We start from the raw sequence: 13,487 nt of genomic DNA, 5'->3' as shown, positions 1-13,487 counted from the left end.
TCGAGTAAGCCAAGCAGGCCACACATGTCAAACCTTTTACCTCGGAACTTATTCAACATTTAGGTTTTCAGAGAAATCTAGCAGAGTAAGATGCAAGTTGAAGCCTGCAAGGGTCTCCCTAAGGTAGATATATCGTCGACAAGCTGCAGCTGAAGATGTTGGATTGATGCCATAAGTTCTGAGGGGACAACACTGTTATGGCATATAATTTCTAATATGTAATAAGCCTTATTTTTGTATAATAAACAACAAGCCCTATGGGCTTACAATGTACACATTAGGGGGATTTTTTAGTATATAAGAATTTGTTTTTCTACAAGTCTTGGCAGGGTATACTCAGTTCTGCCAAGGCAGCTAAGGAATGAACTCCACTGCCCTGGTGGACATACAGCCCGCCATGTTAAGAGATCGCCACCTGCTTAGCAGAGATCCCTATAGCACTGAAAGTTTGCTGTGTGGCATCCATGTTTCATTTTGCTGCTCAGCAATCTTTTTTGTTGTATGAAAAATAACATTTGTAAGACAAAAAAAAAAATGCGCCTGGCACTCTGGGAGTTATTTTACAGGATGTGGGAGGCATTTATTTTCTATTCAGGACTGCCGAGCTTCCCCTGGCATCCAAATAAAGCCTGTCATTGGTATAAGAGTACCGCCAGGAGCCAGCGAGAACAACGCAAACAGAAAGCTGATGGTCCTTCCAAATCAAAGTGGAGCGGGCAAACCATAAGTTTGGTGAATACTCCGTCACATTTGTGATGGAAGACCATGTCCACCCATCTCTAAATAATACTCTAAATTGGAAATAATCCTGGCTTACTCCTGTTTTGCGCCTCAAATTAAGGAGTATTTCATGAGTAATTCATGACAAAATCGTTGTGAATCAGTTCCACTGTACAGGGAGTGCAGAATTATTAGGCAAGTAGTATTTTTGAGGATTAATTTTATTATTGAACAACAACCATGTTCTCAATGAACCCAAAAAACTCATTAATATCAAAGCTGAATATTTTTGGAAGTAGTTTGTAGTTTGTTTTTAGTTTTAGCTATGTTAGGGGCATATCTGTGTATGCAGGTGACTATTACTGTGCATAATTATTAGGCAACTTAACAAAAAATATATACCCATTTCAATTATTTATTATTACCAGTGAAACCAATATAACATCTCAACATTCACAAATATACATTTCTGACATTCAAAAACAAAACAAAAACAAATCAGTGACCAATATAGCCACCTTTATTTGCAAGGACACTCAAAAGCCTGCCATCCATGGATTCTGTCAGTGTTTTGATCTGTTCACCATCAACATTGCGTGCAGCAGCAACCACAGCCTCCCAGACACTGTTCAGAGAGGTGTACTGTTTTCCCTCCTTGTAAATCTCACATTTGATGATGGACCACAGGTTCTCAATGGGGTTCAGATCAGGTGAACAAGGAGGCCATGTCATTAGATTTCCTTCTTTTATACCCTTTCTTGCCAGCCACGCTGTGGAGTACTTGGACGCGTGTGATGGAGCATTGTCCTGCATGAAAATCATGTTTTTCTTGAAGAATGCAGACTTCTTCCTGTACCACTGCTTGAAGAAGGTGTCTTCCAGGAACTGGAAGTAGGACTGGGAGTTGAGCTTGACTCCATCCTCAACCCGAAAAGGCCCCACAAGCTCATCTTTGATGATACCAGCCCAAACCAGTACTCCACCTCCACCTTGCTGGCGTCTGAGTCGGACTGGAGCTCTCTGCCCTTTACCAATCCAGCCACGGGCCCATCCATCTGGCCCATCAAGACTCACTCTCATTTCATCAGTCCATAAAACCTTAATAAAATCAGTCTTGAGATATTTCTTGGCCCAGTCTTGACGTTTCAGCTTGTGTGTCTTGTTCAGTGGTGGTCGTCTTTCAGCCTTTCTTACCTTGGCCATGTCTCTGAGTATTGCACACCTTGTGCTTTTGGGCACTCCAGTGATGTTGCAGCTCTGAAATATGGCCAAACTGGTGGCAAGTGGCATCGTGGCAGCTGCACGCTTGACTTTTCTCAGTTCATGGGCAGTTATTTTGCGCCTTGGTTTTTCCACACGCTTCTTGCGACCCTGTTGACTATTTTGAATGAAACGCTTGATTGTTCGATGATCACGCTTCAGAAGCTTTGCAATTTTAAGAGTGCTGCATCCCTCTGCAAGATATCTCACTATTTTTGACTTTTCTGAGCCTGTCAAGTCCTTCTTTTGACCCATTTTGCCAAAGGAAAGGAAGTTGCCTAATAATTATGCACACCTGATATAGGGTGTTGATGTCATTAGACCACACCCCTTCTCATTACAGAGATGCACATCACCTAATATGCTTAATTGGTAGTAGGCTTTCGAGCCTATACAGCTTGGAGTAAGACAACATGCATAAAGAGGATGATGTGGTCAAAATACTCATTTGCCTAATAATTCTGCACTCCCTGTAGTTTTGAGGTTGGATAGTATGTGTGGCAGGTGCAGATTTTCAGACAGAGAGAAAGAATCGTGCATTGTGGCACAGCAACCAGTAAGCAAACTAAATCGACATGTGCAGCATCAAATCAAGCAAAACGTCAAATGTCAAAGCACCTGAGGCTTATTTCTAAGGAATTCCATTTAAAAGTCAAAGCTTCTTGTGCTTTTCAAATAAATTGGTAGCAAGTGTAAGTATTTAAAAAAATGTTTATTGAAGTGAAAATGTGACAATTATCTGAATGCAAAGAGACAAATACGATGACAAACTGAGTAGTATTTTATTTTTCCAGAAACAAAAACACTTTTTCATTTTGTTAATTTTTGCAACAGATTAAAATTGGAAATTTAGTATTCAAAATGAGTACAATTCTTTGAAAGTCGTGCCATGTGCACTTGAGTTATAAATGTGATTTCAATTGTAATTACGTTTTGAATTATGTGTCTGCTTTCAGGTTCTTGCTCATCTATATAGTGTGTTTTGTCAGATTTTTCTTAGGTGTTTTATAACATTATAAATTGAGTTAATGTTTAATTATTATAATTGTCAACAGGATGCTAGTGATGCAGGTGGGAGTGGGTAGCTGTCTTTGACCCTATGTCACATAGGATACCTTCAGCCATTCCAGTCTTCTTATGTCAAGACCACATTGGGATTTACAATTATGTGTATATAGACCCATATCAATAATGAATAGCTATGTACAACCTCAAGAGAGTTCCCACTCCGACCACCTCCATACTCCAACTACAACTCCGCCACTTCTCCTGCTACTTGAATCTTCCTTTACATATTACTACTAAACCTCTGTCCTCACCACTGTAGCTCTACCACTCGATGCAGAATCACCATTTCACAAGCCCACTCCCTATTCATCTACATACTTTTAAACCCATATTAAGCACAGATCTTCTTTGATTTGTGGCAAAGCCTGTACTATATGTCACATATCTACATACGCATAGAGCCCACTGTGAGTTAGCGAAGCAAACCATCCAGTCCCACCTTCCCTAAAGATACCTACACCATCAGTACTGATAACTCTGGGGGCTAGAGGCATGAGGCCTAGAATTATTTAGACTATGAGTGGGACTCAAACTCTTCTGTGATGTTAACCCAGATTTCGCAATGCAGACAAGGCAGATTAGTGTTACAAGCTTCCACAGATAACAGAAGTTCTCATAATGAAGGTCATAATGAGACCATAGATAACACAAGGCCAGAATGTAAAGTACTGCCCGGTTACTTGGAGGTAATTTCATTACTCCAAGTACAGGTCTCCCTTGTCTCAGTCCTTACTGCATGAGCAGAAGGTTGCTCATGCAGTAAGGACTGGACGAGGAAGATGTACAAGGAGGTAATTCTGGCTGAAGGTGCCATATTTGTTTTGGGGCATCTTGGCGTAACATTAAGAAGCAGATATATGTTGTTGTGAACTATAAATAAATATATTATGACTAGTAGCAGCAGGGTATGTTAATTCCTGTGCAGTGAGCAGTGGAAATAAAGTATTCAGTGATGCCGTTTACACAGGAAAGATTATCTGCTAGGTGCTAGTAGAAATTAACTGAGGTAATTCAGGTTCAGTTATTTGGCTGACTAACGCCAGAGAGCAGTATACTTCGTCACTGATGGTACAAAAGCCCAGTTTGCGCACCTACAATTGTAAAATGCATAAATATACGAATTCCAGGAATTTAGCACCTGTACTGTTATGTGCGCGATATATGCATAGTCAAATACCTAAATGTTTTGATTTACTCACAAATTAATTGATGTACGGCTCACTGGATTCCACCAAAGCTGTGCATCCGATTCACTAAGTGCAGCACTACCACTGTGCACACTCTTAGCTACCTTCACGTGCACCAGCTTCAGAATGGCAGGCACACAATGTTCACTCTTAACTCCTCCACCCCATACCCTCAGGGAGTGTGTCCTGCAAGAGTCTGGCCCAGAGTATTTGTTATTACAGTCTCCACTGAGTTACAAATACGTATCCATAATGTAAGAGAGCCTGAGCATGGGTTATTCAACTTTTATGGTATTCCTGGGATTTCTTCCTTAGCACTGTGAACTGGGAACTAACTATTTAAAACTTTTGAGAAAGATAATAAGCAAATCTGTCTGCCCTGCAGATATCGCATCTTTCCTTAATCTACAAAATGTTTGGTATTTTCACAGAAGATTAGATAAAAATGAAACAAATATTTTTGAATGAGCTGGGATCATTTTTTTTGTCTGTAAAATAATCTGTTGAGCGAAAGGCAGTATGACAGTAATGTGTCCAGCACAATCACTGAACAATGCAAACCTGGTTAAACGAAAGGATGTTCTAATCGAAAACGTGAAATCTGAGAACGAGGTATGGAATATTTTTCATTTATACTATTTTGGTCGTTTTCATTCATTTTTAAGCAGCAAAACAACCGTGCCCTATGTCATATTACTATAGAAAGCAACGAAAGCTGCTGTGCTTCGATATTATTATCTCAATAGGTGACTGTGGGTTAGTAGAGCTGTCAACTAGTATTTACACATGAATTGCTGTTGTACTCTGAGATCGAATGTTATGAGTGAGCTAAGTTTTATAACAGAGCCCTAAAGCACCAATCTCGAATTTCCTCTTGAAGAAAAATCATAGGAAAAAGTTAATTCCTTGATATTCACAGCTGTAAACTCTACTAGTTTATAATCGCTGTATTTGCATACAAAGAGTAATATTAAACATGAAATGCCAGAGTAAAATGTTATCATTAAGCTTTGACATGCTTTTTTACAAGAGCACTTAAAAAGAGCATATGTAAAATACCCTGGGCACAGTCTTTTGATGGTCTGCATAGTTGTTTTTTTAAAGGCTGTATACCCCCTAGAATGCACGTAGTGTACATTAATAATTACTCTACCTTATGGACCTTAAAAAATGCATACATTCTACATCTACTATTCAGTATATGGACAGTTTAGGTATCAAGACTACTTTTCGAGAACTACTGAAGTATTAGTTTCACAGTGGAAGAAGACAATACAACAATGGCTGGTCTTGAATGACAAATCTCTATACATGTTTGTGTTGCAATAACCCTTCATTATGTGATTCTCATTTTGTTGACTTAAATGTCAATTTATTCCGTGCGAATCAGGCCATCATGGAACAATGATTGGCACCTTGACTATTATGCAGCATTACCTTGAAGGTTGCCACTAATAGTCATTTTATGGCAAGACCGGAGGCTCTATTATGCGTTCTTTTCTTACTTTATTTTAAACAGCAGCAGTCAAGAAACTACAGCTCCCAGGAGGATTAGCGTCAGACTAACCAATGGGAGTAAAACAGAAACTAAGAACTAGGCCAATCAGCATACACCATCAACTATAGAGAGTACCCTTGACTGCAAGCAGCCCTCTTTTCTTGCTGCTCGCAGTCAAGATAAGTACACTCTTCAGCTCTCGCGTTTACTTATTTGGTTAATTTTATTCCTCTTTGCATGCCTATCGTTATATTCATGTGTCATTTTGCTATACAAGCATAAGAAGTTGTAATTTCGGATTTTTTCCGACCCTCTTCCCCCCGTGTTACCGTTGGTTTAAGTATACAGCGCGCGCCGCCGCGCGTTCCATTCGTAGGCTCCCCGTCCTATCAGCGCATTTCCCAGTGCGCGTTCGACAGGCGAACCGCTTCGCTTCTGTGGAGAGGCTCCGCGAAGCATTCTGCTTCGGTAGCGCGTCCCCTCGCGTCTCCGGAGCGGTTTTCCCTTCTTAATCTGCCGAAGCGGCGTCCTCTTGTTCCCGGCCCGTGCTGTTCTGGGACTCTCCAGCCTCACGTCAGCAATTCCGCCCTCTCTCCTACTCGGCCATGCCCAAGGGAGGGCTTTCCAGTTCCATAGAGCGTTTTTGCTCTCTATTAACCCCTCATTTACCCAGTACTTCAAAAACCTTTTATTACGCCTTTGGGCAGGCTGTCAGCTCGCAAGCAAGATGAATACAGATTCTTCATCTGTTAATTCGGATTCTGAGTATAATGAGGAGTTTTTTAAACAGGACTTGAACAAATTTATAAAATCCTCAGTTAAAAATGCATTAAAAGCATCTATGGTTACGATGTCTAAGAACATCGAGAGTTCTGTAATATCTATGATGTCCAAACCCATGGCCCATTCTGCGGGGGAAGGCAGAAAACGCAAATTAATCTCGTCTTTTAAAACAGCGAAAGGCGCACATGCAGAGAGTGAGCTTGCCTCACACCAGAACGAGGACTTGGTTCCTCCCAGGCCTCCTTCTAAGGAGGGGAATTCTTCTAAAAAGTCGAGCTCACATGCCAAATGTAAAGTAAAGTCAAAACATATATTAGCGCCAACAAAGATTGCTGTTACGAGGGTTTTGGACACGGACGAAGAGGGCTTGGACGAATTATCTTTGTCAGATAATCCTGATGACACGTTTTCTCATTCTTCTCCCCCCTCCAAACGTTCGAAACTTTCCTCTAGCGTGCCCTCTTCCAGTGTGGTTGATGCCGAAGGTGTTCCCATGTTCGACCCGTCCCTTATTCATCACCCCAATTCCACGGAGTGGTTTCCTTTGGATCACGTGGCTGAATATATTTCTTCCCGCTTACGTCTTCCTTTGGATAAACAGACTCGCTCCAAACTCAGGTCTGAATGCCCTCGTCCGTCTTTGGACTCTAACATTACTGTGACCCTGGCTATTGATGAGTCCCTCATCAAATTTTTTACGAAATATGGAAAGGATCCCCGTAAAGGGGTTGACAAAGCTTGGACCACGTGCCAAGACAAACTCCTCGACGTGGTCGGTCCGCTTGCTAGAATTCTCGACTTAGCCGAGTCGGCTCGATTGGAGGATTCTCCTATCGATCCTTTAGACCTTTCTCTTTGGACCCAGAGAGCATTTTGTCTTTTGGGCAATGCTAACTCGGCCATTATCCATGAGAGACGCAAGGGTCTCCTTCTCCGCATGGACCCTAAGTTGGCTAATCTTGCTACCAGGGATCCTGGTATCCAGGCCGATGGTAAACTGTTTGGTGATTCTTTCATCAAGGACCTTAGTCGTTTCGTCTCTACTTTTTCATCTATCGATAAGGCCCAGCAATCTTTGAAGAAGGTTTTCAACCAACGTGTTTTTTCCCGGGCCGGTAGAGGTAGGAGTCGCTTTACCGGCCGCCAATACAGAAACCAAGGCTCCAGAGGATACTCCAACCCTTCCTCCTATTACAACCAAGAGTTCAAACCCCATTTCTATCCCCAACGATCAAGGGGTTTCCGCAACCGGGGCCAACGCATCTCCAGAGCGGCCAATACCTCAGGTAAGCCAACGTTCTGGCCCTCCCGTGGGGGGTCGGCTTCGATTTTTCCTGCAGAAATGGAGGTCAATTTCTTCAGACCCATGGGTTCTTTCCACTGTCCAGGGCTATCGCATCGAATTTCTCGTTCCACCTTTCCAGTCAACCACCCCTCCTGTTCCAAGGTTCTCCCTCGAAATGTCATCTCTCATCTCTTCGGAAATCCAATCACTGCTAGAAAAAGATGCCATCCAAAGCTGCATTCCAGATCCCTCCGGTTTCATCAGTTCTATCTTTCTCGTCCACAAAAAGAACAAAAAGCTAAGACCTGTAATCAATCTAAAATCCTTCAACCAGTTCGTCGTCTATCGACACTTCAAAATGGAGACTATTATCCATCTCAGGGATATTTTACTCCAAGGCGACTGGCTAGTCAGACTGGATCTCCAAGATGCATACCTCACTATCCCGATCCATCCTTCTCACAGAAAATATTTACAATTTCTTTGGAATTCAAAAACGTATCAATTTTCCTCCCTTCCTTTCGGCCTTTCGTCAGCTCCGTGGTGTTTCACGAAGCTCTTAAAGCCGGTTGTATCCTTCCTTCGATCTCTGGGGTTCAGGCTCATTATCTATCTCGACAATATCCTTATTATGCATCAAAACAAATCTTCTCTCCTGTCCCAACTTCAGATCACTTCCACTCTCCTAACAGAGCTGGGTTTCCTCCTAAATCTCGAGAAATCTATTGTGGTTCCTTCCCAACAAATAGAATTCTTAGGCTTCCGAATCGATTCAGTTTCGGCTTCCCTGTCTCTTCCACGGGACAAGGTTTCTGCAATCAAAACAGAATTGGTTTCAATTCTCCAGAAAGACTCTATTTCTCTCAGAACTCTTGCAAGAGTCGTCGGCCTTCTGTCCTCTTCTATCCAGGCCATATTCCCAGGACCCCTTCACTATCGCGCCCTTCAGCGTCTCAAGATCCTGCACCTTCGTCGAGGTTTGGCTTTCTCCGACCTCGTCTATCTAGATCAAGAATCTCTACTCGAAATCCAATGGTGGATATCCCATTTAGAGGCCTGGAACGGCAGATCCATCTTCCCCTCTGTGCCCGATCTTGTATTAGAATCCGATGCAAGTCTCACCGGTTGGGGCGCCCGTTGTGGCTCAATCTCGACTGGCGGTACATGGTCCGCAGAGGAGTCCAGATTGCACATAAATTGTTTAGAGCTTCTTGCAGGCTCCTTTGCGATCCGGAGTTTTACCAAGGACAGAGCAAGTTGCTCCATTCTGCTCCGCATGGACAACATTTCTGCAGTTCGTTACATAAACCATCTAGGTGGCACCAGGTCCAGACCCCTTGCTCTTCTGGCCAAGAGCCTCTGGGAGTTTTGTCTGTCCCACAAATTTTCCCTTCTAGCCGAGTATCTCCCAGGCTCTCTGAACTCCAACGCGGATTGGCATTCCTGACATATCTCGGATTCCAGCGACTGGAAATTACACCGTTCCGTCTTTCACCAAATCGAAAGAAAATGGGGACCCTTTCAGGTGGATCTCTTTGCGTCCAGACTCAACTCTCAACTTCCTTGTTTCTTCAGTTGGTGTCCGGATCCGTTGGCCTTAGCTACAGACGCTTTCCTTCAGGATTGGTCCAATTCCCTCAATTACGCTTTCCCTCCTTTTATTCTAATCAACAGGGTTTTAAACCAGGTCAGGCGCCAAATGACGTCTCTTGTTCTGATAGCCCCCTTTTGGCAATCTCAGGTGTGGTTTCCTCCCCTGCTAGAGCTCGCGGCAGACTTCCCGATCTTACTCCCCTCATTTCCGTCCCTCCTCCTAGATCCACTCGGTCGGCCCCACAATCTTATTCTCAACAAATCATTAGTCCTATCAGCTTGGCTCATTTCAGGGCTGCCCAGCGGTCCTTCCCGATTTCGTCGGAAGCTTCAGAGCTCATCAACAATGCCTGGGCGCCTGGCACAAGGCGAGCCTACAAATCAGCTTGGTCTCTTTGGGCAAGCTGGTGTGTGGGAAAATGTGCCGATCCCTTTTCAGCGGATCTAAATCTGATTATTAATTTCTTAGCGGCTCAGGCAGGACTGGGTAAATCATATCGCACTATCAACCTTTATAGATCCGCTATTTCTATGAACTACTCTAATATTGATGGCAATCCTATTGGGATTCATCCCTTAATTTGTCGCCTTTTAAAAGGGGTCAAACTCTCTAGGCCCCCTTCTGCCAAATACTCCCACGTCTGGGATGTTTCATTGGTTCTGAATCTCTTTCTTTCTTGGTCTGACAATTCGAGTCTTTCTCTAAAAATGCTGTCTGCCAAACTCACTATGCTCCTATGCCTAATTTCCATCAAAAGGGTTTCTGATGTTCGGGCTCTAGATGTCTCTGCCCGTCAGTTTTTACCCTCAGGTGTATTGTTTCACATCGCCAAACGCACCAAAACTAACTTACATTCGGTGTTCTATCCCTTTTTCCCTGATAAACCAAAACTATGTGTGGGTCTTTGTTTAAAGGAATACGAGAAAAGAACTGTCAACCTGAGAACGTCTTCCTCTACCCAGCTTCTAATTTCCTTTCGTAAACCTCATAACCCGGTTACTTCTGCAACCCTGGCCCGTTGGGTCAGATTGATCATGTCCCTAGCGGGTATTGACACTTCGGTGTATGGGGCCCATTCTTCCAGGGGAGCTATGGCCTCTAAAGCGTTCGCTTTAGGTTCTAGTTTGGAGGACATTCTCAGGTCGGCAGATTGGACTAATGACAATGTTTTTAAGACTTTTTATTGTAAACCTGTTAGAACTGCTTCTTCTGTAGTTATTGATATGCTTTAAACTCGCATAATAGAGCCTCCGGTCTTGCCATAAAATGTAGATTTTCCTAGTAATTTATGACGGAAAGCCTTAATTTTATTAAAGACACAGAGGCGAATATTATCCCACCTCAAGTACTTCTGTTAATATGTACTTTTTTCTCCCTCCCAGCGACTCCTGCACTTCCTCCAGCTTCCGGATAACCCCGTTGGCTTCTCCCTTTCTCCCTTCAAGAAGAAATTTGCGGATGTATCAGCGCAACCTTCACAGGACCCTTCGCCTCCTTCATCCGCCTCTCGTCTCATCACAGTGGTCCAAGAGTTTTGTTCAGTCTCCTTGGCATTGGCGATTGTGGGACTCATTTACCCGTTGTTTTATGATTCTATCTGACTTACTCGCTCAAGAAAAGAGGGCTGCTTGCAGTCAAGGGTACTCTCTATAGTTGATGGTGTATGCTGATTGGCCTAGTTCTTAGTTTCTGTTTTACTCCCATTGGTTAGTCTGACGCTAATCCTCCTGGGAGCTGTAGTTTCTTGACTGCTGCTGTTTAAAATAAAGTAAGAAAAGAACGCATAATATTCGCCTCCGTGTCTTTAATAAAATTAAGACTTTCCGTCATAAATTACTAGGAAAATCTACATTTCTGATACATGTAGCACCGTTTAGAACAGGCTTTGCTGCTGCATTGTAATATGTTCCTGAATGCTCTTTCAGCACCACTCAAAATTGCTCCTTTCCCATTTTTGGCAGATTTTATCAGTGTATAGCAAGACCTCTTGGAAAAGGTGCAGCTGACAGGAAAGAATGGAGCCCAGTGAATAGGCGCAGGTCACCTTCTTGAGCTCAAGTTCTTTTCTGAAGATGCATGCTTTGTTTACACAATTAGTATACATTTGAAAAATAAACTGTACTTTGCAGTTGCATTATCGGTTTATCGCAAGCCTATAGATTATCCCGGACTGATCAGTTGGCCTCTGCTAAACGGCCTTTAGTACGGGTCGAGGAATGAGAAATGACAGGCAGTCCATCAAGAATAAGCCATCAGTCCTTGTTACTGCTTCCTCCTCATATATGGCCCCCAGTTCTTAGAGCCTTTAGCCATTGAGTAGAGAATGATTTGATTTGAACAGGTCACCTAAGCTGAAGTCACAGTTATGAAATGAACATGTCTCTATCACTGGAAATTGTTGCGAAGAAGTATTAAATTGGAGTCCCGCTCAGAAGCTGACAGCAACAGATATCACTTTCAGTGCAAAATCCATAACGGACATCTACCAGAGACGACAGGAATGTGCACCTCTATTCATGGTTGAATTTACTGGACAATTGAAAGCTTTGCGAAACTCTTCGAAGTTGCTCATTGAGCCAATTACCCTGTGAAGAAATAGAAGAAAGAGAGTGTTACTTTATTTCACGCTGTTCAGTGACAAATGCAACTTATACTACTCGTGTTTTGATGAATGTTATGCTATCAAATGTGTCTATCAGAGCTTTGTTTGAACACAGAGAAATTCAAAATTAATATGCAAGTGGGTTACAGAGCTTCAAATGAGCCATACACATGGCACCAAAACTTTCATTTTCATACTGGAATTTTCGGAGGTTTCCTTAAAGTGCAGAAATGTCAGCAATTGAGTTAAGAAAAAAAGGCTGTGTTAATTTACCATCCTAGGGATTTTGGGGTACTGGCACACAATTGATTTATGGTGCCATAGCTGTGGGGGCCTATTTATGAGGCCAGCTGCATTGCTCTTGCACCAAGTAATGCAACTGAAAATGAGATTTATGAAGCCATGTAAGGCCATTTTTAATGGCACTGAGTGGTTCCATTAATCTGGAGTAAAGCAATGCAGCACACATCGTTGTGTTGCCTTACTCTATGCAATAGAGGCATTCCAAGGGGATTGCATGGGTGTTCCCACCCAGCTGCCATGGTTTTTGACACATTCCCAGAGTTACCAGAACTGGTAAACCTAGGAATACGCAAAAAGATATGCCTTACCAGGAGAGGCATTACAAGGAGAAATATCTTTATTTCCCCTCATTAATTCCTCTTTCTATGTGTGCTGCATTCTGCACAACACATATATAGAGGAATATTCCTCTCAGGATTGGATTGATGCTGAGCTAGGCTGCCAAAATGGCACTAGTGCAGGGGGACAGGCATGAATATGCCATATTGCCTTAAATACGGCACAGTCCTGCTTTTTCCCTGTCACATAGTGCAGCGAAGTGACTTGCTGTGCTGCACTGCGTGACATCCCCATAACTATGCCCCTCACTATTTAAAATTAATAAATAGTGAACACATATCCTAAAGGCCATTCCTACTGCAAAGTTTGAAGCTGGGATTAGGTTTTACAACGGAGATAGTCCAAAACAATTGCAAACTCTTTGGGGCACAGATAAAAATAAGTTCTGTATAACAAAGGTTATATTTACACGTTTCGGCATCACTGTGGGGCTCATTCACAAAATGCTACATCACTTAATTAAGTTTGAATATAATATTTCATACATTTCAATATATTAAACAACATTATTTTTTTTAAGATTTAAAAAAACCTAAAGTAAAATGCCTACATTTATGTATTATGTATACGAATGCTAAAAAGTTGTGAATATAATCATTTGAAATTATTTTTACTATTTTTACATATGTTTGTAAATTTAAAAAGGTTATTAAATATTTAGTAATCAACACAATTTTCAATAATTTATTTTAACAATAACTGAATGTATCTATTTTTTTAAGCAGTCAAATTAAATGCATTTATTTTAATATTTTTTCTTTTGGGGTCTTCTTCTATGTCCTAACCTCTATTATTTTATATGAGCGGGTGATTCAGTAATTTTTGTTGGCTATTTGTGGTGCTAGACT

At 42.1% G+C, this 13,487-nt stretch overlaps 1 protein-coding gene across 1 annotated transcript in view; it reads right to left on the bottom strand.

The window, feature by feature from the left end:
* Positions 1-2,673: 2,673 nt before the first annotated feature.
* PHEX (phosphate regulating endopeptidase X-linked) overlaps positions 2,674-13,487 on the bottom strand; it is a 1,559,577-nt gene continuing 1,548,763 nt past the window's right edge. Inside the window, exon 22 of the mRNA XM_069204739.1 lies at positions 2,674-11,980. Within this exon, the coding sequence (XP_069060840.1) occupies positions 11,878-11,980 (103 nt within the window). The 3' untranslated portion in view covers positions 2,674-11,877. The remainder of the gene's footprint in view (positions 11,981-13,487) is intronic.

The sequence above is a fragment of the Pleurodeles waltl genome, chromosome 8 (assembly GCF_031143425.1).
Source record: "Pleurodeles waltl isolate 20211129_DDA chromosome 8, aPleWal1.hap1.20221129, whole genome shotgun sequence".
Classification (NCBI taxonomy): domain Eukaryota; kingdom Metazoa; phylum Chordata; class Amphibia; order Caudata; family Salamandridae; genus Pleurodeles; species Pleurodeles waltl.
Note: the sequence above shows the minus strand (reverse complement) of the source record. Positions and strands in the feature narration are given on the sequence as shown.